At 39.8% G+C, this 24,365-nt stretch overlaps 1 protein-coding gene across 2 annotated transcripts in view; it reads left to right on the top strand.

Annotated features, from left to right (window-relative positions):
* Positions 1-24,365, top strand: part of RASA3 (RAS p21 protein activator 3) — a 127,749-nt gene that overhangs the window by 43,751 nt on the left and 59,633 nt on the right. For both annotated transcript variants that reach the window (XM_032679535.1, XM_032679536.1), the window contains exons 3-4: positions 5,738-5,841; positions 17,695-17,789. In XM_032679535.1, coding sequence (XP_032535426.1) covers positions 5,738-5,841; positions 17,695-17,789 — 199 coding nt within the window. The remainder of the gene's footprint in view (positions 1-5,737; positions 5,842-17,694; positions 17,790-24,365) is intronic.

The following is a 24,365-nucleotide window of genomic DNA, read 5'->3' as shown; positions in this document are numbered from 1 at the left end:
CTCAAACCTTTAAGGGAAAGCTTTAAGATGGGTATGGGTACAGCTTCAGCCTGGTCAGGGATATTATTTAAGCCAAGGGTTCTGTGGTTGTACAGAGAAGTAATATAGCTGGGAAGGGTGCCAGTAAGGGAAGCAAGACTTAATGGAAGGAGGAGAATGAAGTGAACCTTGATACTCAAGGCAGGGTTTATGAATGAGAGCGTTTATCCACACGAAAAGCCACCCATGTGAGTAACAATTGTTGGTGTTGTAGGCTGGTTTGAGTGATGAGGGGGGAAAAAAAAGTCAATGCAGCTGTAATGTGACTTCTGCTGTTTGTGTGTGTCGTCTTACAGAATATTTTGGGAGGTGACCAGGGGCCAAATGGCTGCTGCTTCAATTCATCTTAATCCGTGTAAGCCTCATTGAGCCAAACCAGCAACTGTCAAGTGAGGCTGATAACTATAGCTCATGTGTGTGTCTGTCTCTTCTGAGCATAGGATTGAGAAAATAATACACTGCTTTATTTTTTTTGCCGTGTAGTAGGGCTGGTTGTGGCTGTAACACAGCACTGTTCGTCTGGGTGCCTCTGCCCAGTGACATGTGAAAAAATTTGCTTAGGCTTGATGGGTGTCTGGAAGCAGCCAGCACTCTTTAACAGTGGGCATAAGTGATATGTTTGGATGTACATGTGACCTCTTGTGCCATATACTTTCTGCTGCATGTCCTCTACCAAATCTGGGCTTCAAATATAATATTAGTTATTTTTAATAAATTGTTTAAGGAAGCTACCATGACATCTGCCAACTTTGGCTCTTACAGAGCCTGTAGTATTTGTCTGTTGTCTTCTAGTTCTGTGTCTAATAGGAGACTGAAGTGCATTCAGATCTTATTTGGCTTGATGTATCTGCTTTGAATAAACCTTCTCTGCCCCACCCCAGTCCTTTTACATACGCTGCAAAGCATAGCATAAAAAGTGTTAGCCAAGTAGTAGAAAAAACTTAGTAGTAGAAACAAACAAGTGTGTTCCTTTGTACAGACTGATTTTGCTTCCCGCTCACATGGCGATGTGAACTCTGGTGTTCAGTTCATGCAGCAGGATGAATCCAGTATTTCTAAACCTTTTAAAATAGTCAGAGGATGTGGAGTTGTCTGTGGCATGTTAATAGTCCTTACTTTCAATCACAAAAGCAGTTTAGGAAAAAAAAATCCATGCACAAAGAATTCTGGTTTGAGGGGTTTCATTATTATTCATCATGCAACTCTTTCACTTCATCCACTGAACTACTGGTGCCAAAACAAAAACAAAACTGCTTTAGCAAATCCTAAGTACTGAGAAACAAGCATGAGATTTTGCAACACAACCTGAAACTAAAGAAATGTTTTTACACTGACATTTTTTATGAAGTCTTTTCCTCTCTGTTAATATTATTTGTGATGATTTCAGTAGATATCTGAAGTTATGGAATTAAAGTTGCAAGTATGCCACTGGAATTTAGTAAAACATGTAAATGTGAACAATTTTTGAACCCTTTATAAAGGAAGAAGCTCCCATTCATCATGTTTGAAGTAAGGATTCTCTTCCTTATTTGCTTTCATTCCACTTGATCTACACAGTAATTTTTGTTTCTCTTCTTCCCTGTCTCCTCCTGAAAATGTCCATTGCCAAAACACGCATTAGAAGAGATGCAAAAATAGATACATTGAAATGAGACTGGTTTGAAACTGTATGTAAGTGGAAAAATACCTAGCGGGATCCTTTTGAGTTTTGTTTTCTTGGTGTTCCTGCTCCCATGAGCAGGAACAAGCAAGTTTTTGGTGAGGGGAGAGTATGCCTGAAGATTCAAATCCATTGCACTATTTATGTGTCTACTTGACTTTATATTTTCTGTGTCTCTCTTCTGTGCTGAGAGCTGTGGAAGCATCCTGAGGAAAGTGTCCTGAGGAGGGATTGGTTAGTCTATGTGTTAGTGGTAGAGGCTGTATAAAAGCTGTGCAGTAAGAGGTTTGTGAAATGAGAGTATGTGGAATAGAAGGCTACAAAGTCAGGTCCTTGTGTGCCTGAAAGCTTGGAACAAGGATTTAAAAATTGGTACAGGTCTTTCTCAGTTTCTAATCCCATCAGGAAAACAAAAGACTGAGTTAGGAACAAACCCTATTTCATAACTAAAGAGTAGCTGGTACCTACACTGCTGCTCTTGTTGGTGTGATGGCAAAACTAAAAAGAAATTAGTAAAACTGTTCTAAAATTAGTGGTCTTTATTGAAGAAACTGGTTCTGAAAATACAGTTAGCTTGGAAGGAGATGAATTGCAATAGAGGTCCACTGTTTCTGACCTTGCAAGTTCCTGCTCTCAGCAGTTATGTCCCATCACTTGTTTGAAGTCCAGAAGATAACACTTCGCTTGTCCGTGTCCTTCCCTTGTGATCATACTGATGTGCAACCTACTCTGCAAGGTTGGGGAGGGGGCCCTCATTATAATGTCTCCTCCTCTTTAAATGATTAAAATTTCTCCTGAGTGTAGGATTGGTTAATCTGCAAGGAAAGTTAAACTCAAAACCTGTAAGTTGAATCTGAACTCGCTTGGTTCTGAAAGATTTCCGAGTTTTCAGCCAGGCTATTTCCAGTATTTGTTTTGGAGGATCTTGTCAGACTCCTGAGGGCTGTGTAGGCAGATGCTGCTGCTTTTTATTAATTGCTATGTCAAAATAAAAGTACTTGCTGAATCTCCATCAGACTAATTCTGGCTTTTGGGAGAGAGGAGACACTGAGGGAGGGATTTAGCTGTTCTTTTGGAAAAATCATTCCGGAGCCCTGAGGCTCTTGTTCAAGATAAGTTAGCTTGGGAAATAAATCATGGGGTTTGACTGCTTCAACCTCTTGCTCTTCAGGTCTGGATGGGAGACAAAGAGAGTACTGTTCTGAAGAGATATAGGGAGAAAAAGCACACATTTAAGAGGAATCTGGAAGCATTTGTGTGGTTGCTTTTGATTCCTTCAGAAAGAAGTTACTGTTTCTGCAGAGCTACACAAGATTGGGGTGGGGGCATATCGGATTTATTTTGATATGTATCCTTACAGTTAAAACTGCTGGCTAATTACTCGGTGCAGAGTGAGTATGCTTGTGCTGGAAATCTGCTTGCTTAAATTAAGAACCAGTGCACCTCACGGGTGTTACCTGAGTGATGAGAGGTTGTGAATCTGCAAGGGGTTCAAGATCTTGGAGGGGGAAAGCCAAGAGCAGAACAAAGCTTCTCTTCTATTGACAGTGGCTCAGACTGCACTGCTTAGACTAATAAGCCTTGTACCTAAAATAGTGACCTGATATGGTCCCTGTGTGACTAATTCAGCCTTTGTAGTGTTTCTTCTGTTAATTAGTCTCTTTCTGATACCAGCACTGGGCTGAGTACCTCCTGTTGTTCGCTCTGCTTTTGTGACTCTTGTGTTTGTTTTGCTGTATTGTCTTAGTTGACTTCTGCCTCTGGTCACCACCAGTGACAAACATAAATAGGGGACTTGCCAAAGGCCCCACTTGTTGTCCCTTCCCTGCTCTTCATCTCAGAATCAGCTGAGCTGAATTAAAGTATGCTCAGTATAAGTCACTTGTATTTATATTGCCTTTAGACTTGCCGTTTACCGAAGCTTCCCTTGTGTTCTTGATAGAGGATTGGGTGTATATAATCCACAGTTCATTGAGTATCTTTTCATTCTAAGGTCATTAGTGAGTAAATTCATCTGTCGTGTTCTTCCAGCAGAAAGGACAATTTTATGGCTGAACAGAGTATTAAAGCTCAGGATGATGAAAGTGTTTTGCATGTATAATGCACTCGATATTTGGGCAATATTTATGTGTTTGTGTAGCACCCTTGGGTTAAGCCTGTGCATGAAAACTTGCACCAAGTGATGTGCACAGAATGAGGCCCTTGGGGCTGCCAGCATGGCTGCTGGGACAGTCTGGTAGGAGCTGCTTATACCAGAGACTTAAGGTATTTTGTGCCTGAAGTGGTGGTTGCTAAAGTCTTGATTCCAAATAAAACCTGTCAGAGTGGAATGGGTAAAGAGGATGTAACAAGGAGTGCTGAATGGGACAGGGCAGTTGGGACAAACAGGCAAACCAGCTGCCATTTCCAGCTGTTAGATTTTCCTCCCCTGCCTTCACAGTAGGGATGACTGAGTGGGCCTCACATTGGTTTTCATAACTATGAATGGATGCATTTATTTCAAGGAATGGGAAACTGTTTTGGTGGTAGAAGTTTAACCTGTGGGTATGCCTTGGGCTTTGTTGTTTAACCAATATGTGTTCTTCCATGTGGCTGGAGGAGTGGTGACTTAAATAACGTTCCTTTTGAATATTGAGTGATATCTCTGGACTTAATCAAATTTATGTATTCCCTTCAAACAGAGACTGGTTAGCTAATTTGCAGTGCCTGTGTGTTTTGAGGGAGACTTGTCAGCTAGTTCTTGAGGGAATGTGGTAATTCTAGGGGAGCGTATTTTTACTGTAGGCAGAAATACAAGCAAAATCCTGAAGGCCAGTGGAATTACCTTTCCTGACAAAATTCTGAAAAAATTAAAGTTAATCTAAGGAATTAATAATAGTAATAATAATTTTTGCATATCTGACTTGCTGACATAAAAACCTTTAATAGTGGTTAAAGCTACAGCACAATTGTATCTTATTTTTGAGCTTGACCAAGATAATAAGGATGCCTGTGTTTAAGAGGGGAAGAAATAATTTGCTGGCTTTTGGCCTGTTGGAGTTAGATTTATTTTTAAGTCTACATCGGCAGTGCTTGCTGTATTTGTCCATGTGACTCAAATTGCATCTACTCATTTAGATTTACTGAAGCATGAGTGACTTAGAATGAAAGGTCTATGTAAAATGGTAGACCTGTCAATGAATAAATAATGTTGATATATGCTTATAGTTCTTAGGAGTAAATCCTTAACAATATAATTGAATAGAGAGAAACTGAAAGGGTTGCTGTCAGGTGTCTGAGTTACTTTTTTCCCCCATTTAAATTGGTAGGATGCAAAGAAAGCCCCTTAGGTCCTTAAAGAGCTTTTCATGCTGAGATAGTATTTATTTTTTTAACAATCAGGTCTTACTGTAAAGAAACTTACTCTATACAATTCCACTATGCAAAAATAGGTATTCAGTGCTACAAGGTAACAAGCATGGTGACAGCTCCAAGGCTCAGTTACAATCAGTTGACTGAATCTGACTTCAAATAAGAAACTTGGCAGAGGATGGGAAAAGATGCAATGGCTGTACTATTTTATTTTAAATATACTAAACACTTAAAAACCAAATATATATATATATGCCATGAACCATGCTGTAGTTTGCTCATCCTGTTCATATGTATGCTTTTGTGATCTGTACTGTAATAGTCTGCTGTAGGCACTGTGTGGCAGCTGGTGTCTCTCTACCCTTCAAGGCACTGTATGTTAACAAATAATGTAGTCTCTGCACCCTTTGTTAAGGGACACTTATTTTCCAGATGGAAAGAAGTGTCTGTTCTTTTTTTGCACGGAAATCTTGTTCTATGGGCATTTAAGATATTTAGGAAGAGTCTAAGTGGAACAGTGCCTGAAGATGCACATTCACTGGTGGGAAAGGCTCTCACAGCCCAGGGTGATGTTCTGGATATAAACACACTGGCTCCTCCAGGATACCAACACTAATGTATTTTCCTTTTTTTTTTTTGTGTGTGTGTGTGTGTGTTTGTGTATGTTGTTTTTCTTTGTTTACTCAGCCCCTTCTATGGAGAAGACTTTTACTGTGAAATTCCTCGGACCTTTCGCCATCTGTCATTTTATATTTTTGACAGAGATGTTTTTCGAAGGGATTCCATTATAGGTATGTGTTCATAAATTATTACTTTCTTTTCATCTTAATTCTCTGTTAGATCATATGTAGTCTTATGAGTTGGGGGTCTTGATAGGACTGATGGTGACAGTGGTAGGTACTGCTAAGTATTGTCCTCTTTGTCAGTTGACAAAAACGCCTTCAGTATTACATATTATATATAAAAAAGTTGGGGAAATAAGTGCTGTCTGTTGTGATAGTAGATGCAGATTGCAGTTTAACTGATTGCATTGTTTAAATGTCGACAATATCATTTGTTAGTGTTTTTTTTTTTCCTTAAATGCAAGGTCTTTAGTCTTGCAGTTTTCCTGGGCTTGTTACACTTACCTGCAAGCAGTATTGTTAAACTATGATTACCTTAATGACTGGCAGAGTAATAGCTGCTGGCCATGGATACCCCCAGTACGAAGATGACAGAATTTTGTAGAGAGTATCAGAGCAAACTATGACCTACAGAATAGCTCTAAGACTTCCCATGCCTTCAGCAAGATTTTAGCTTTTTCAGATATTATTTACTGTGCATTTCACCTGCAGCAAACTGCATGACACTCCATTTATGTCTTTGGGGATAAAAACCTTGTATAAGTCTAGTTGTTATTGAGGGAAACAGTTTTCACTTTAAGCCACTTCAGGAGTTTGGATTATGTTTTCATTTTTTTATCTCCTTTGAAGTGAGTCATGTATGACTACTGTTTGTCTAATTTCAGTATAACGTGACTGTAGCAGTCAGTGAGATGTATGTCTTGATAGAGCTTGTAGTGAGGAAGTTGTCTGCTGTTGAGCAACAGATTGTATAATGCCATAAAATGTATTATGTTAAACTGCATGGGGTGATGGTGCAGATCTCTGTGTATCTTTACGTTACAATAGTTCATAATGCAGTCACAAGCTTTTTCTTTATTTATTGTTTTACATATGAGCTAGGAAACTGGATTGTAGTTCTCTTTATGTCCATAAATAAACTCATGTGTATAGCATCTGTCATCCTGGGGAGGAGGGGGTCAGTTTCTGATTGTTGAGCGAGCTTTTGGAAAGCTTTTTGGTCTCTCTGATCTCTAGTTTCCCCTGTACTGTGAAAGTAACACCTCCCTTCTTTCAACTGATGAGTTTTTCATTGTTGAAGTTATCTGATGTCCTGTGTGTCACCAGTTTTCAGTGGCTGCAGTGACCCATCAACAGGCCATGCACTGGGACTTTTCCTGCTCAGGGCTTTATTTGCTCTCTCTCTTGTATCAAGGGTCTCTGAACACTTGATACAAGTCAGACATATGAAATTGCAGATAGTGAAGTGCAAGTTGTTTCATTTTCTCCATGCTTCCTAAGCTCGTGTTTTAATAATCAAACTCTGCCATTGGAGGGGAATTACTCAGGAGCTGCTAGAGTAATCTTAAAGGCACTGGGAGCAGTTTATGAAAAGAAGGCCTTGCAGAAAACATAAAAAGACTTTTGTTTGCATGCTTGAATGATTGTTCAGGTTTCTATTTTTCACTACCTCTTCAGGAAAACACGATGTTAATTTTTGTATGTGTTGCAGAATCCATAGGTAGGCAAACTGCTGTGTTACCATACTTACCCTAGGATCATGGAACGGCCTAGGTTAGAAGGAACCTTAAAGGTCATCTAGTTTCAACCACCCTGGTTGAAACACAGTGAAGTGGACAGTTTGCACTAGACCAGGTTGCTCAGAACTCCATCCAGCTTGGCATTGAAAGTTTCCAGGGATGGGGCATCCATAGTTTCTCTGGGCAACCTGTTCCAGTGCCTCACCACCCTCACAGTAAAGAATTCCTTCCTAATATCTACTCTAAACCTGCACTCTTTCAGCTTAAGGCCATTTCCCCTTGTCCTTTCATTAAATGCTCTGTAAAAAGTCCCTCTGCAGCTCTCTTGTCAGCCCCCTTTAGGTACTAGAAGGGTGCCATGAGATCTCCTTGCAGCCTTCTCCAGGCTTAGCAACCCCAACTATCTCAGCCTGTCTTGATAGGAGAGGTGCTCCAACCCTATGATCAACTTAGTGGCCTCCTCTGGATTCATTCCAGCAGTTCCACATCTTTGTTGTGTTCGGGGGACTCAGATCTGGATACAGGACTTCAGGTGGGGTCTCATGAGAGCAGAGCAGAGGGGCAGACTCTCCTCCCTCAGCCTGCTGGTCACGCTGCTTTTGATGCAGCCCAATGGTATAGCTGACTTTCTGGGCTTCAAGTGCACATTGCCAGGTCATGTTGAGCTTCTTGTCCGCCAGCATCCCAAAGTTTTTCACTTCAGGGCTGTTCTGAGTCTATTCTCTGCCCAGCCTCTATCTGTGCTTGGGATTGCCCAGACCCAGGTGCAGGACCTTGTACTTGGCCTTGTTGAGCTTTATGAGGTTCACACGGTCCCACCTCTCAAGCCTGTCCAGATGGCCTGGATGCCATTCCTTCCCTCCAGTGTGTCAACCCCGCCACACAAGTTGGTGTCATGGTTGATGTAGCACTAAAATTCAGAACTCGGGTGTTACTTGTCTACATTGAGACTTTACAGTCCATATTAGCTACTGTAGTCTTTTCCCCCCTTTGTTCCTCTGTCTGTTTCCCTTCTTCCTTATCGCAGGCATGTTTTGAAAAGCATTTTAAACATGTGGAAGTGTGATAAATAGCAATGGAGAGAAGAAAAAAATCCAGAATTACTGTCAGTTTGATACTACTCTTAAAAGTTCTGCTTGTAGTAGGAAAATGTTCTGGAGAGAGAGCAGTGCTCTGGAGTAACTGCATGTGGTTATTTTCAGTAGCTCCTCTTGAGCAGGATTCAGCAGCAGCAAAGCTCAGCAGTGGAGTTTTTTTTGAGGAAGGGAACTCTTTCATTCGAACAAAGTCTGTAATACTTGAATAGCTGCTCTGTGTGTATCTTCAGCTCAGTCTTAAGACTCAAACCTTTTCTTGAAGAGTCTTGAGCAAGGAAGGTTTAGAAGAGGTCCCTACTGAAAAAGTTTGGTCAGAGTAGTGCTAGAGCAAGCTCTTTTTCACTGAACCACCAAATTCTGCAATTAGGGGCCCTTTGTTTGCATTCCAGAGATCACTTGTTATATTAGGTCACCCTGAGATGCTTCTGTTGAAGAAAATGTGGTTACCCATGCTCATCCAGCTATGACGTTTCTCAGAGAAAGGAGTTGGGGGTTTTATCTTCCATACAGGAGACTAATTTTAAGTCCATATGTTACTGAGCTTGTGAATTTACCTATGTGTACTCCGATATGTTTGAGCATCTCTTTGCATTGTTTGTTTGGCTGGTTTTGAGGAGGTCTCAAGACAGAGAGAACAGAGTGCATATAAGTCAAAATTGTGAGAATTTGACAAGTAGCTATCTTTTGAAGATGGTTGGTTAGCAGAGTTCCTTTAGATTCACTATTTAGTATTTCCAGAACTTTGTCTTGGTGATATAATACTGACTTCCAGGGTGCCTGGAGCTCAGATTAGGCACCCTTTTATTTATTCAAATATGAAGTATAAGTTTGTGATGGTAAGTTCTTAAACTTCCGAAATGCAACTCAGTGTGTGACAGATGAGAATGCTTAAAGCCACCAAAAGCGGAAGGTGTGGGAGCGAGAAAATGAAAAACAAGAACTCCCTGAAACCTCTGATGTAAACTTCCGAGGAGAGCCAGAGTCAGAAACTGGAACACATGTCTAGCAGATATGTTTTGGAATATACTGTATTATTTTGGTATACAGGATGGGAGGATTGTGGAGATAAAGATATCTTTTGAGTTTGCATGTTTGTTTATTACATTTTTTTTTTAATTGAAATTGCTAAGTCATCTAGGATTTTGTTAGGTAAACAGATACAACTCTTGAACAGCTGTGTCTTGGAAGAATCTTGGATGCTGGTTGAAATGCAAATATAATGAAGAAAATGCAGAGCTCTGTGGATCTGAAATATTTTTGTCTTTTTTATATAAAATGTAGCAAATATACAGTTACTGTGAAAGTAAACTATTCTTAAGTTGTTTAATTGATATTGTCTGTTATAACTGTTACTGGCTAGAGTTTGTATACTGTTACAGTATGTTGAGATGCTTTGACTAGGAAATGTACTACTGAAAGTAATGGTAAACATAATTTAAAATTAGATGTTTTTGTTTCTGAATGATGAATTAGTAGTAGACCAGTTTGCTGGAACATGTGTATATAGAATAGCTATTTTCCATCTAGTTGTTACAATGAGAAAAACATTGAGGAGATGGGGATAACTTGAAAAACTGTCAGTTGATACCCCTCCAATAATAGTGGGGAAAAAGATACCTCTGGCTGGATGCAGTAGAAAGAGTATTAGAATAGTAGTGCTGCTACATCAGGCAAATGTAAATGTATGTTCTTTAATGATTATTTTGATATTTTTCAGCTTTTTAGACATGCTGAATGAGACAAGCTGTGCTAATAAAGTGGCACCCTTAATAACTCAGCTAGATTTAATGCAGCAAACCATCTCTGCTGTGCTGCAAGCTGGTATTCTTGTAGGTGTGTAATGAACAGCTCAGGCTGCCAGGCTTTGACCTTAAACATACAGATCAGTTAAAAAACAGGAAATGTGCCACACCAAGTCACTTAACGCTGCGGTGAGAGATTAGTTAATATCATTTGCCCTTTAGGTGACAAGTACACAATTATTTATCCTCTTCTTAAATCAGTGTGGTTTTTTCACCCCAGCACTTCATTTGTTTTGGTAACAGATGCATGAACCTGACTTGCATAACATCTGTGTTAAGCAGGAACTGAAAAGAACAAAATGCATCCCCTGTGAAGTTCTGAGGGGGGAAAAAAGTACTGCGCTGTCCCTGTATTGTACTGAGGAGTAAGAACTTTGAAAGTTTGTGGTACTCCTGAGGGGAGGCTTGGTTGCCATGCTGATGGGGATGGAATGGTACTGAATAGAACACAGATGTGAAATGCCGAAGCCTTTCAGTGAAGGAGCAGAAAGCCAGCAGGGAGAAGACTAGTGAGTGGTTCTGTTAATTACCTTTACTATAACTTAACTGCTATAAGTCAGCTTCATAGAGGTTATTAAACGTGTTCTACAAAAAATTAAAACTCTTGTGGCCATTGAATCCTGTAGGTTGTAATTGTCTTCCTGCTTGATACTAGTTGAGGTGAAGCAAAGTAAGGCAATAAAACAAATTTGCCTTCGGAGGTAGTTGAACTTAGCTACTCTGGACTAAAGTAGATGAAACCAAATCATAGTTCTTGGAAATTCTCACAGAGTGAAAGCACCTTGAAATTGAAAGTTGTTTGAGGCTTGCTATGTTTGAGGTACCTTTGTTAATGGCTACTTCAAAAGCTGAGGAGATGTGTTTGCAGAGTTGCCACCATATATTACCAAGCATCAAAGCAAGCCATCTCCTGCTATTAGGTAACTGTTACCAAATGCAGCTGAGGTATCACCTTTTGATTATTGATTTCAAAGAAAAAAAATGAAAAATAATCATCTCTGCTGAGCCATACTTGTTGCTAGCTTAGTACAGGAAAGATCTTCCGATACAGCATGAAACAGAAATCAAGATTTCAATAGAAAATTGTGTTATTGTTTCTTCTACCTTGACCACGGCTTAGGCGGCAGTCACAACTTGGTTTTTACTGTTTCCGTAATGTACTGTTAGATGACATGGGAATAATACAGCTCCTCAGTATGGTATAAATATAGCTACTAGTGAAATAAAGGAAACGGATGACTGTCCCACAATGACAAGTCTCAAGAAGCTATGAACTAGAATTATCCTGAGGTTATTCTCTACAGTTGCATAGAGAGGCTAAAATAAATACTTTCTACATAAAATAAGTTGTTAGAATGCACTCAGAATACCTTTTAACATAACAGGTGATCACAAGAGTAGGAAAACAAAACTGAGCTTTCAAAAAGTGATATATTTTCTTCTTTGTCCTGCAAGTACATGTTATAAACAAAACTACTGAGCATGATGTGCTAGAACCTCAACTGTCCTTTTTTTGCAACCTTCCTCCTTACCTAATGACAAGTGTTAATATGGTCTGTATGTAGAGTATCACCACAGATCCATTGTCCCATTGCAACCAAACATGGGCTATACCCAGTGTCTTAAATGTATGAACATTTTAATGGCCCAGAGAGTAACTGGCAGAGAGTTGATACCAGAGGTATGGTTGGATAGGACTTTTTTTGTTTGGGAGTTTTGTTTAGCTGTTTGTTTGTTTTTTTTTTTAACAGGAAGAGAGAGTAGAAATTCTGTTGTTAGCCAGGTGAGATCTTCAGGATTGAGACCAGCAAAACCACCCTGATATAGGATAATTCATGCAATGCTGCAGCTTTTGACTTTCACGGGTAGAATCCACAGCCTACTTTTCTCTGCCTTATTAAAGAAGATAAATCCCTCAAAGGGGAAAAATAGATTTAATAGGTGATACTCTTACTATATTTGGACTAGTTTAAAAAAACCAACCAACCAAAACTGGGGTCTTGCGTATCCTATACCTTAGTACTCTGTGTAGGATGCACTGTTGCTGTGCTGGAAGTGTTCTGCCATTATTGCTGCTAAATTCTTACCAATGTTAGCAGATGGTCTGATAGTGCTTGTGCTTCATGGTGCACTGCACAGGAACCGGGAAGGAACCATTCTGCTGCTTCTAAGGCTCTGAAGCCTTAGGTCATCCAAAATTCTCATCCTTATCTTTGTAATCCTCGAATAGGGAGTTTGCTTGTTTCGTGTTATGGGAGGAGTGAGTGAATTTGTGCTGTTCTTTAACAAGGTGGGCATGTAGCCCTTTCTGTTTTGCAAAGTTTCTGTACTTTTGTTTGATGAGACATAACGTTTCATACAGATAATTATAAAATTCTAAGTAGGCTGGAATAGCAGTGGTGCTTCATGTTTCCAAGGTAATTAAAGTTTCATAAGGCTCTCAACAGCCTAAAATGTTGATTAAAATCAATTCTGATTTGTTCTTAGTCTTCCCAGCTTTTGAAAGGGACTTTGTGCATCTTCATACCAGTGATTTTTAAATGAATTTACTGATACAGTGTGTCTGTGCACTTAGCACACTAACATGAAGCAACTTCTGAACTAGCTTCCAGGCTATCTTATTGCCTAATATTGCAGCATATAGGAGACAAAGTAGTCTCTGTTCAGAGCTGAAAGAAGACTGAATTAATTAGGCATTTGTGGGTTTTTAAGGTGTGACTCAGACCTAACCCTTTGCTATAAATTAACTGTACTGCAGCCATTGTTAATGGAGGGTGTTGTATTAAAAAAAAATATTACACTATATTGTTTCAGCTCACTTGGCAGCAATATGCAAAGTTCTGTTGTTTTCACTGTGCAGGTATTCCAAGATAAAGAGAAGATACAAGAGCTTCTGAAATGCTCTGGTTTTAGGCTTCTGTTGGATTACTTTTCAGATGGAGCCTTGTGCCCTTTTAAAGTGACGAACTCCTCTCCTTTTGCTGTCTTGACTTCTTTTTCAGTAAAGGAATCTTCTATTAGTCTGGCATATGTCCTAAACATTCATGTATCTCAGCTGCAAACTGGCAAATTGTTAATAAAAGGTGAGATATAATCCTTTAACTGATGCCTAAGCCTTTTGTCACCAACAGGTTATCCAGACAGAAGATAGTTGTATGTGGATGGAGAATGCCTGAGCCAAATTATCAACTCTGTTAGTCTTTGTATGGAGATGCTGACCCTGAATTAACAAGCACGGGCATGTCCAGGGACAAGTTAATGGGCTGCATGGACTTGCCTTGGAAAAATTTTTGAATCCAGTCGAGGGTTGGGCATTGAGGGTGCAGTGCTTCCACAAGCACTTTCCCAAGCAGTGTAGCCAGAAATTCCTACCCTTCTCTGTTGCATATTTCTACCTCTGTGCCCAAATTATTGACCTTCTACCATCTTCTGTCTCCTAGCTATGTTAATGTGACTCTTGAGTGTGGAAGCTGTTAAACAGGTCACTTGAAACGACCTGTGTGTTAAAAATACCCACATGTGACCCCTGAAACTTATTTCTTATTCCCTTCTCTTCACACAGAATGTTTATTTTCATTGTTTGGGTTTTTTTGGATTCACTCAATTTCCTCAACAGTTTCAGTACAGCCTGCTGAGAGGACAGGGGTGTATGGGTGGGAAAAGTGGGAGGCTCTTAAATCAGTTGGTACCATGGATTGTAAAATGTGTTTTGCACCCTTAAGACTATCAGGGGCCTAGGTAATAAAATCACTCATCCCTGAACTGGCTGCTCAAGTAATGGGTTACTGGTATATTGTTTTCTCTGTAAAGAGAGATTCACAGAAGGAAGGGGTCAGACGTGGCATATTACCTCTTTGTTTTGAACACAGGGCTTAGGATTTAGATGTGCCAGTGAAGATCTGTACAGTCTGAAGTGGGGGGACATAGGAAAATTGGTGCCATATGGGTGAAAAACATGCAGGAGTGTCTGAGGTTTTACTACCCTCCTCCATTCTGAGGTCTGGTGAGTGTCAAGCTTCAGAAGGAAATTAGTTCAGATGAGAACAGTGCTTTCATTGCTGGTCTTACTGCTGAGAATCTGATTTTTAAAAATGTAACTTAACTAAGTTTTGAAATTACACCATATACTGTTCAGCATGTTCTGCTGTTTCCTGCCTCCTCCCATACAGCATCTAAAGGCTTAAACAGACACAGACTCTGCAGCCTGGGGTGGCCCTGAGGAAACCAGCAGGAGTGGCTGGGTGCCTCAGGTGCAAGATTTAGAGTTTCTCAATCCTGTCTGGAAGCCACCCAAATCTTGAGAAAGAGTGCAAGACAATGTGCTCACGTTTGGGAGCACGCTGAAGAACCACGAAGAGGAAAATGTCCTGTAAATGAGTGGTGGTAAACCTTTCTGACCTCTTGTGTCAGGTTTATCTTCAAGCAGAATTATAGGTCCTTATTGTGTAGTGTCAGGTCAAATGACAAGTGCCAACAGCTTGTAATTATTGGCCTGGATTTAACCTAGTTCTGGTGAGGCTACAAGTTGTTTGAGCCAGGTTGGACATAGGTCAGCCAGTAGCAGAGCAGTAACTGTGTAGAGTAGGGCAAGAACCTGACTCTGCTCAGCACCTGCACTGTGGCTTATGTGGATCTGGTGAGGAGGAGGAGGAATGTGGGCTGGATGAGCATATGGAGTTGGCTGGTGCAGGTGAAAAGTTAATAACAGAAAACGTGAGGGACGCTCCTGTACACAGAGAACTGTTGAACAGGGCAGATCGGACATTATGCCCTATCAGTAGTGTGTCTTTGTATATGTTTAGAGTGGCCAAAGTGTAGGCCCCTTTTTACTGTCCCTTCCCTTTTTTTTTTTTTCCCTAGTAGAATTTTCTCCTTTGTGAATCATTTGGTATGCAGTGGAAGCCCCTGGATTATAGCCAGCCCAGTCAATAAGTTTCAGTCATTAATAAGACTTGCTTGTGTGCAGAGCAAACAGTGCTGTTCAAACAATTTCCTAATCAAAACAGTTGTAGCACCATGTTAACCCCCTCAAAGCGGGAGGCATGTGCCAAACCCGTGAACACTTTGTACTGCAATTATGTACTGACTTTGTGGACAGACGTATCTGGATTGTCCTGCCACCCTTGACAGAGAGCAGTGGAACTCCCTGCTGAAAGGGAGGGCAGTGATCACACCATTTATGCTATGTACAGGTGCAGATACTGCACCTGCCTTGAGTTTTCTGCGAGGATGCTCCCTGCATGGGAAGTGACTGCGAATGAGACTGATGTAGGTGAGGGTGTTTGGCAAGTGTGTGCAATGCTGCAGTCGGGTGGAGGATTTCTGCAAGAGATTAAAGGGTACAGTGAGGATAGCAAGCAGTGAAAGTAAACAATTTCAGTTAAAGTCCAGAGCAATTACTGGAAGGTCATGCGTTCAAATGTATTTCTCTCAAAGTGTTTTAGAGAAACTAGGTTCCCCACTAACCAAAACAAAGACATCATCACATAGATTCTCAGCAGCATAACTTGGTGTCTCCTGTTCAGCACAGTTCAGATGTCTCATTTACCTTTTCTACCATATTATTTTATAGGTTTGTGTAATTACTGCTTTTCTAAGAAGTCTCAAGTCACTTGCTCTGCATATCCAATAAAGAGGCTGGTAATGAATCTGCCATGTTAATTTCTAGTTAAATGTTTGACAGAAGATGGATCTGGTAATCTCTAAAGGACAAGCCAGTAGGAGAGTGTTGAGAGCAGAATGAGCAAGACTTGGGAGTAATGGATCAGAAGTTCTGTGGAAGCTAGAGCAGGAATCCTGGCAGATACTAGGGAGGGCAGCTTCAGAAGGAAGGCAGAGTACTTCAGAAACTGGGACTGGAAATCTGGAAACTGTCACCGAAGCAGCCGGACAGAAGAATGCAGCAGCAGCATGGTATGAGAAGCAGCCCAGCAAACAGGAGGGCTGGGTGAAACCATCCAGCAACAGCTAAAGGAAAAGGCCATAATTTGAGGGAATGCTGGTGTGTAACAACTTGCTGCTGGGACTTCCATAAGATTTCAGATTTCAGAAGGGAGAATGCTTTGTGTTTGCCATTTTTGTAGTCTTCCATTGTGTGGGAGTTTTTTGTTTGGGTTTTTTTGTTTGTTTGTTTTGTTTTGTTTTTTTTTAATTTATTTTCTTTGTAAATGTGTTCTGTTAACATTTTCTGAGATAACGTATTGCTGATGTCTGGTCAAACTGAATGAATTTAGGAAGCCTTTGAAGTTTCTTTCCCACTAGGACTGTGACTTTTTATCCAGCGGTATTTGGCTAAAGAAACTGTGTGTTTCTGTAGCAAAGCAGTGGTTGCAAACTGTATGTGAGCAACTCAATGTCTCTGACTGTCCTGGATTCTTTCATTTTGAACATGCTGCTTTGCTCAGTGCCTGGGGAACCAGCCAACCCAAGGCTTCTCTCTGAGAATCACGTGCTCCTCAGGCATGCCACGCTCAGCTCTGTGTATACAAAGACACTTGGAAAAAGTTTCATTGCTTTACATAATGCCTGAGAGAGACCAGGCAAGACAAAAGTTTCTACTCTGCGTATATATTAGTCCTTGGCATTCATGTACATTAGTTCACAGCATGGAACAGGCTCATGGAACAGGTAGTGAATTACCCTCACTACCAAATCAGCTAATTTGATAGGGATAAGAGTAGTGAAAAAAGGTGAGAGTGAAAGGTCTACAGTGTTTTTTGGGGTGGTTTGGTTTTTTTCTCTCTGTGGTCAGGGGTGGTACTTGGATGGCTCTGTGTTGCAGAATGCTAACTCTTAAAAGATTTGAGTGAGGGAGATGAGTCAACAGGGCCTCAAAGTGCAGATCTGGGAATCTGTTGGGACTTGACATCCCTAGTTGTTGCCCTTCTCCTACAAATCTATGTAGTGAAAAGCCTTATCCTAAAATATTGTTAGCAATAACCCATGCATGGAACTTCATTTTGGGATTGTTATGGACATCTACCTCAAAAATCTCCGTCCAACAGTTTCCAAGCTTTTCTTCCCACAAGTTTAGTTACATACAAGAAATAAGAATGATGTTTTTACAATAAGCATACTTACAAGCTTGTCTGCAGGGCCCAGTGCTTCACTCTTTTAGGTGAGTATGATGTTAGGAATTTGAAGTCATTCACAATATGAAGTGGAAAAAGATGCTTATCAGAATTGTACCATCATTAGTATTGGGCTCATCATTATGTACTGTGTAAAGGAGAATGCCCCAAAAAATTCTTTCCTTGCTCTAAAGCCTTTCTTGAATAGGACAGTCCTTAAATCATTGTTTTAAAACTTGGTTTTGATGGAAATGTACTTTTGGGGAGCTACAACGTTATCTTAAACTATACTTCTGTTTTGTTTTATTTCCAGGAAAGGTAGCTATACAGAAAGAAGATCTTCAAAAGTATCATAACAGAGACACCTGGTTTCAACTACAGCATGTTGATGCTGATTCAGAAGTACAGGTGAGATTGTTAAGGAAATATCTTGGCAAAGGAGTATTTGTAACAAGGTCATGGCAGCTTTATGGGTTTCATAGCTTTAGGACAGATGTGTTGTTTCTCTACAAAAAGGAAGTGTTGCCCGTTAGTATGGTTTAGGTTTTGATGATAACCACGGGGTGAATTACAAGTATGCATAAATCAGTGGGGATCAAGATTCTGCCTGCAGGAGTAATTAAAACTTTGTGAACTGTCGGAGTCACTGATTCAAGGAAGGGTGTGTGTATCTCAAGTATCAAATAATTTCAGGCCCTATAAATGACTGTTGATTCCTCAGGAAGTGGAGCCATCTTGAAAATAGTATCTTCAGGTACTGTTTTAAATAGTTCTGTTGGCAGGTTGTCCCAGGAATTGCAACAAGTACATCTCAGACATAAAAAACACTCCTTGCCAGATTTCTAGGCCATGTTCCAAACAATGGGAATGCTGATAATTGTATTGCTTCAGCTTTATTTAGGGTTTAGTACTTTGCAGATTTTTGTACACTTCTCTCTTTTTTTGTATTTAACCTCTCTTCAAGCGGATTCTATTTTCTGATATAATATTAGGTCTTGTGAAACCAGTCATTACAACAAAGCAAGAAATTAAAATGATGTAACAGGATACCAAGCCAGTTACTTTTTTTTTTTTTCCTGTAAGTATATATTACAGATCACTTTTGAACCACAATATTTGCTTAGGAGGCCACAGACGTGAATGTCTGACCTGTGCAAAAGTCTGAAATAAATGTGAGGGGAAATGCTACTTGGGTACTGCCATGTGGTGGGGTTGGACACGGTGTCTTGGCTTTTCAGTCTGCATGCAGGTCTGCACATACCAAGTTGGAAAATGACACTTAAAAAGCACACACATTCCAACATATAATGTAGTTATGTGTGGTGAAGTAGATGTGAAAATACATTCAAGGTTAGATTTTCTTTTTATTTGGAGAGACAAATAATACACCGTTGTGCATGTGATACAAAGAAAGCCTCATGACAGCCTGTTCAGACTGGGACTTTCTCTTGAAAAATATTGATCTTCTTTAATGCCACATTTCAATATCACTGGTAATGGAAAGGCTTTTAAGAGCCTTTTAACTTGGAGATCTATTCTGTTTACTCTATTTTCCCTGTCTTCTTACCCTAAAGCCTCTTATGACAGTGCCTTTAGAACAGTAGATTTAGTGTTTATTTCCTGTAGGATAAGAAAACTTTCCCTTTGTAATTTATCAGCTGAAGAAGGCCAATATTTGGATAAGCTTCTGCATTGTTTATTTTGTTACAATATTTACAGAGTGAGTTTGTGGAAGCTTTTTAGACTGGGGTGCTTTCTAGGACAGCACTGGTAATGTAAGCTGTGAACTCATAACAAAAAGCTTTGCAGGCAGCTCTAGCTTTTGGAGGGATGAGGAGCACAATATTTGCTGGAAAGCGTGTTCTCTGTAATTGTTTGTACAGTTTATCACTTCCGCTATTTGTATTTTTACAAGAGCCTGGCTGTTAAAAGCTCTTTCTGGGCTCCATGATAAGAGTTTATTACAACTAATGTAAATATGAACAGTTCTCTGATGATTTTATCCATTTAATTAAATATTCTTTGGTCTTTATGTTAAGAAGTCTGCAAGAGGGCTTTGTTTTTCCATGATACTGGAAGCAGATTTGTAAATGTTTCGTATGAATTCTTATGCAAGTGAAAACAGCCAAATTAAGTATTTTTGTGTTTGTTTGTTTTTACGTTTGCAGTATCTCAGTTGTTTTTCTAAACACTTTTTCATTTATAAGAGAAAAAAGGAATACTTGTGTTAATGGTAGGTATTTATGCAGCGTTACTCAGTTTTTGTGCAATTTTAAGGAAAATAATTTGAGAAATTTTTAGTGAACTGAAATTTGCAGTGAATCATGCAGGTATTAGTAGTACAAAGTTTTAACACTATCGGTTTTATCATTCGAGCAGTTGTTCCCATTTGCCTTATAATCTAGTGGATTAAACATTGAGCTGTGTGCCAGGGAACTCATGCATCTTCTGTTTTTGTCAGCCAGTGGCCTTAATACTATTTTCCATGTTGTAGAGCACTTCACGGCTATTTAGTTATGCATCATAGCACCGTATTGAGGTAAGCTGCTGTCACTCCAACACTTGGAATACAGTGAGAATAAATGTCAGAAAGAATGTGACTTGCTTGAGGTCATACAATCAGAGTGAGGAATTAAAAAAGAAAAAAGAGACCAGGTTTTTAATTCTTTCTAATTCATTAGGTCATAATATCAAAGAAACTGAGTGACAGTGATAAGCTGTGTAGGACTTTACTGCGTGCAAAGCCTGAAAATATTCAGATTTTAAGCAGACCAGTCAGCACAGTCAGAAACTCAAAACCAGCTTAAAAGCAACGGATTGTTGAAATATTAGTGATATTGGATACCGGGGTTCTTGTGGCCCAATTCCGAGACATATTTACCCTCGTTTTTTCAGAATAGAAAGACTGATTTGAAATTATGGATAATACATTTGTGATGTAAGAACTGATATTTTGAGCAATCCAGAGTTTAATGAATAGAATTAAAAATTTTGTTCAACATGGTTTATACTTCACTTGTGTGAGTTCCTTTACATTTAAAAAAATCAATATGTAAGTGTTAATGTTGTGTAACCTTGTTGAACTTTGTTTCCGAGGTGTTTAGCTCAAGGCTTTTTTAATTCAGTTTTATGGTTTTACAACATTGCTGATTCTTGCTGTCTTATAAAGGTGCTTTGTATTGTCAGGAGTGAGATTGACTTCATAAATTTTATTGCAGGTAGGGCTGTTACTGACAGCAGGAGTGCGTTAACTGTCAGACTACACAGATGGTTTAATGCCACCTCCGTTTATTGCTTGACAGCAAGTAAAGGAGTCTGGCATGATTGCTCATCTTGAGGAAGAAATGAGGGCATTTTCTGTCTAGGCTAAGTGACTGCTAAGAGGCCTGTGACCTCAGCACCGATGCTGTTTAGTCTCACATGAGCAGCACAGGTGGGACTGTGCAGCTGCTCAGCCCACAGATGCAGATCAGGCATTACCACCAAAGGCATGCCCTTTGTGGTTTTGGTTCATCGTTTGGTCTTGCAAACCTGCCTATTTGGGATAACCAACATCATCAGGTGCTTCTGAATTTCCCTTCATTGGGCAACAGTAACCGTCAGAACCGAAGCGCTTTGTCATTCATCAATGGACCCTTGAGGTTGACAGAATTCATCAATGCCCCCCCATTTTACTGGCTGGTTTTGCTCTCACTAGTTTGAAAATGGCATATTGCATAGTCTACTCTTGTCCTGAATGCTATTTAGATATAGCTGGGTGATGAAATAAGTTGTGCTCTAGGTGCTTAAGTTTGAGCAGCTCTGTGGAGAACTAATTCTGAAACTCCAGCAAAATTGTGTTTGTGTTTGGCATACAATATGAAATTACATGATATGTGAATATATCCTTTTTAAATATAGACTAAAACATTAAATGTGATCAGGAAGTTTTATTATACAGAGTGCAGAACGAAAGTTGACAGCAGCTGTTAATGCATAATTTATGGCTTAACTTTCTGGACTGGAAAACTTGTTCTGAAAGTATGAAGTTATAACCAAGTGGGTTTCTGCACGTTTAGTTTAAGGAATTAAGTTCCCATCGTCTGAGGGAGCCTACCTCCTTCTCAGTGGGATGGTACTGTGCCCAGAGCTAAACACCCAGTGTCTGACAGTACAAGAGCCCAAGCATTTCAGTGAAAAATAAAACAGGAATTAAACCGTTACTGAAAATGGTTTATCTTCTGTATTGGAATAGACTATGAACAATCAAGCAGCTTCAACTGGAAGGGAGGGACTAACAGCAGAAGAAACAACTTTCTAAGGTCTTTGAAGTCCATAAGAGCATGATGTTGCACACTTTCCATGGGACCTGTTTCTTTTCTACTAGTCATTTGTCTTTCAGGATTTGCGTTCTCATGCTTTTTGAGGTCTGGAAGCAAAAATTGCCCTGCTGTTGTGTGTACATCTCTTTTGATCCATGAATGTTTGCCTTTTCTTCACAGAAGGAAGTTTACCCAACAGTAACTGATTCAGATATTTGCCTAGGGCTGTAGATGACAGATGCTCTCAGTGGTCCATGTGTTCTCAGCGGAATTTAAGCCCAAGTGCACATGCAATCTCTAAAAGGCCTTTCCTGTTTTTGAGTAGTTTCCCCCTTCATTTTTTTTCACAGTAATTTCGTAGTTCAAGTCTCTTTTGTGAAGTTTGGGCTCTGCAACCTGAATACCCTTTGTGTGCATGTAATCGGTGGAGTGGTTAAAGATCCAGAGATATTCCAATTAATAGTGGCATACAGAAGCATACTCCAAACCATGTAGTCTGTATACGCCAAAGCAGGGGAGAAATGTAAGGAGAATTAGATCATTCTGACATGTTTTCCTGTCCAGGCTCTTGTTTTAAAAGTTCCCCTTTTCAAGTGTGCTTTACTTACTTCCTCCACAGCACTGACAAATGTGAAATGGTCATGTCCTCATACAGCTGAGTTCTTAGTTCTAAATGACAGAGTGCTTTTCCAAAGCCAGTCATGCTCAAGGTCTTGTGTAAAACTCATTGTTGGGGCAAAAAAAGTCTGACAAAAACTTGAAAATTGCTCATTTCCCTTTCCTTCTCATAAGAACTTTAATGTGTCTGAAACATAGCTATTTGGCTATCGACTTAAAAAAAATAAAAGGCATGTGAAGGGCAGATAACCAACACTGAGGAAGCAAATTGTCTCACATTTTAACCTGTACTCAAAGCTTTGTGCAAAAGATTTACTGATGTTAAGTACTTTCTTCAGACACCAGAAGCCCTTCACCACATTAGCATTTTGCCTGCATAGGCCTTTGACTATTGTTGATTTAAACATGCCTATTCCTGAGTATGGACTGATATGAGTGTCATGTGGTGTACGAGTTTTCATTAGTGGAAAACATTACTTACAGGTGTTTGGAGAGTACACCTAAAATTCTTTTGTTGTGCTGGACATCATAACTGGCTCTGAAATGCTGCCTCTGTATTAGGTAGAAGAATCTATCCAGGGCACTCTGTGCTCCTCAAAAAAACCTTTCCTCCTTTGTCATAACCTTCCCATTGAATGCAGAATCTTTATCCCAAGTATCAGGCTTCATGAATGAAATCTTGGCCTTGCCAGGGTGGGAGTTTTGCCACGAGTTCATCAGAGCCAAGGTTTCACCCCAAGCTTTTGAATTAGCTCTTCTTCATTCAGTCCTGTGTGACAAAGAAGTTTGTCGCAGAACTGCAAAGGAAGCTGGAAGTGTATTACTGTGTTATTTTTTTCACTCTACCTTCATAATACTGTTTCCACAAACTCTTGCATATCTACCCACTTCCTGTTCTGTGTAAATCAATGCTCTTTATATTTGTCAAATAAATCGTGTTGAACTGCAATGACTCTGATGCTAATTGTTATTTAAGGATATGTGTTTGAAGATGGACAAGGTTGAGCAAATTATCTTTAGGAGCAACTGTATAGGGCTGTTTCACTTCAGTGATTGATAGAATTATGTTATCTGTTGAACAGTTAAGAGCATTGCATGCTCACTGTCCAACACTGATATTTGCTATCTTTGTGTAAGTATTTAAATGCTTCTCATGTAAAGATGAACCACTGACGCATTTTGTACAACCTACTGTAAGCATGGGTATATGCAAATTGTAAAAAGAAGCTGCTTCCAGGTTTAGTATCAGCTTTCTACCACACACAGGAAGTAAATGGGTGTTACCCTCTATTTTGTGAACAGTGGCTCTTAGGTTTCTATCTTCTAGTTATTTTGAAAAGATATGAAATGTCTGTTTCGATAGGGTGGGGAGATTCTTAAGGCTAAATGCCTACTGACAAAATTATTTCAGACAACTGAACCATGCATCGGCAATGGTAAATAATGTTTGTGATAAAGGAAAAGACCAACTATTGACCAGATCCTGCTTTGTGGCAAGACTTCCTCCCTGTGTGACTGTAGGAGTGGAGCATTGAGACTTAACAGCACAAAGGACTAAGACAGTCAGTCAGGTTTTGATCTGTTACTCTTCAATAGCTAGTCTGTAACATGGCATGTGGTAAGGAGCACCTACTTCGGAACAATATTTACATGGTTTTAAAGTAGCATACCTGGGTTTTGTATCTGCAGAACATGATTTGTCTGGGGAAATTAAAACCTTTCATTTACTCTATCTACATATTGTATCTCAAAGTATTTGAGAGGAAAACACGACTGATTATAAGGATTTTGACCATATGGCTGCATTCTCCCTTTAGAGAAACAGGAAAGTTAACATTGTGCCATGTGAAGTTGTTTGCCAATTATTGAGCAATTCTGACAAGCTTGCACATATGGAGAGCAAGCAATCATCAGTTCTGCTTTGCTTAGCATTTATGAATCCATGCAGTGTTCATTAGAGCTGTTGTACTTTCCTTAGCAATAGACTGGGTTTTGTTCCAGTTTCTTGTGTGCTGCACTGTGGCCCAGCAGGCAGGCTGTGATCTGGAGCATGATCCTTAGACCT

Source organism: Chiroxiphia lanceolata, chromosome 2 (assembly GCF_009829145.1).
Source record: "Chiroxiphia lanceolata isolate bChiLan1 chromosome 2, bChiLan1.pri, whole genome shotgun sequence".
Lineage (NCBI taxonomy): Eukaryota > Metazoa > Chordata > Aves > Passeriformes > Pipridae > Chiroxiphia > Chiroxiphia lanceolata.
The sequence above is the reverse complement of the archived record's forward strand: the minus strand, read 5'-3'. Positions and strand labels throughout refer to the sequence as shown.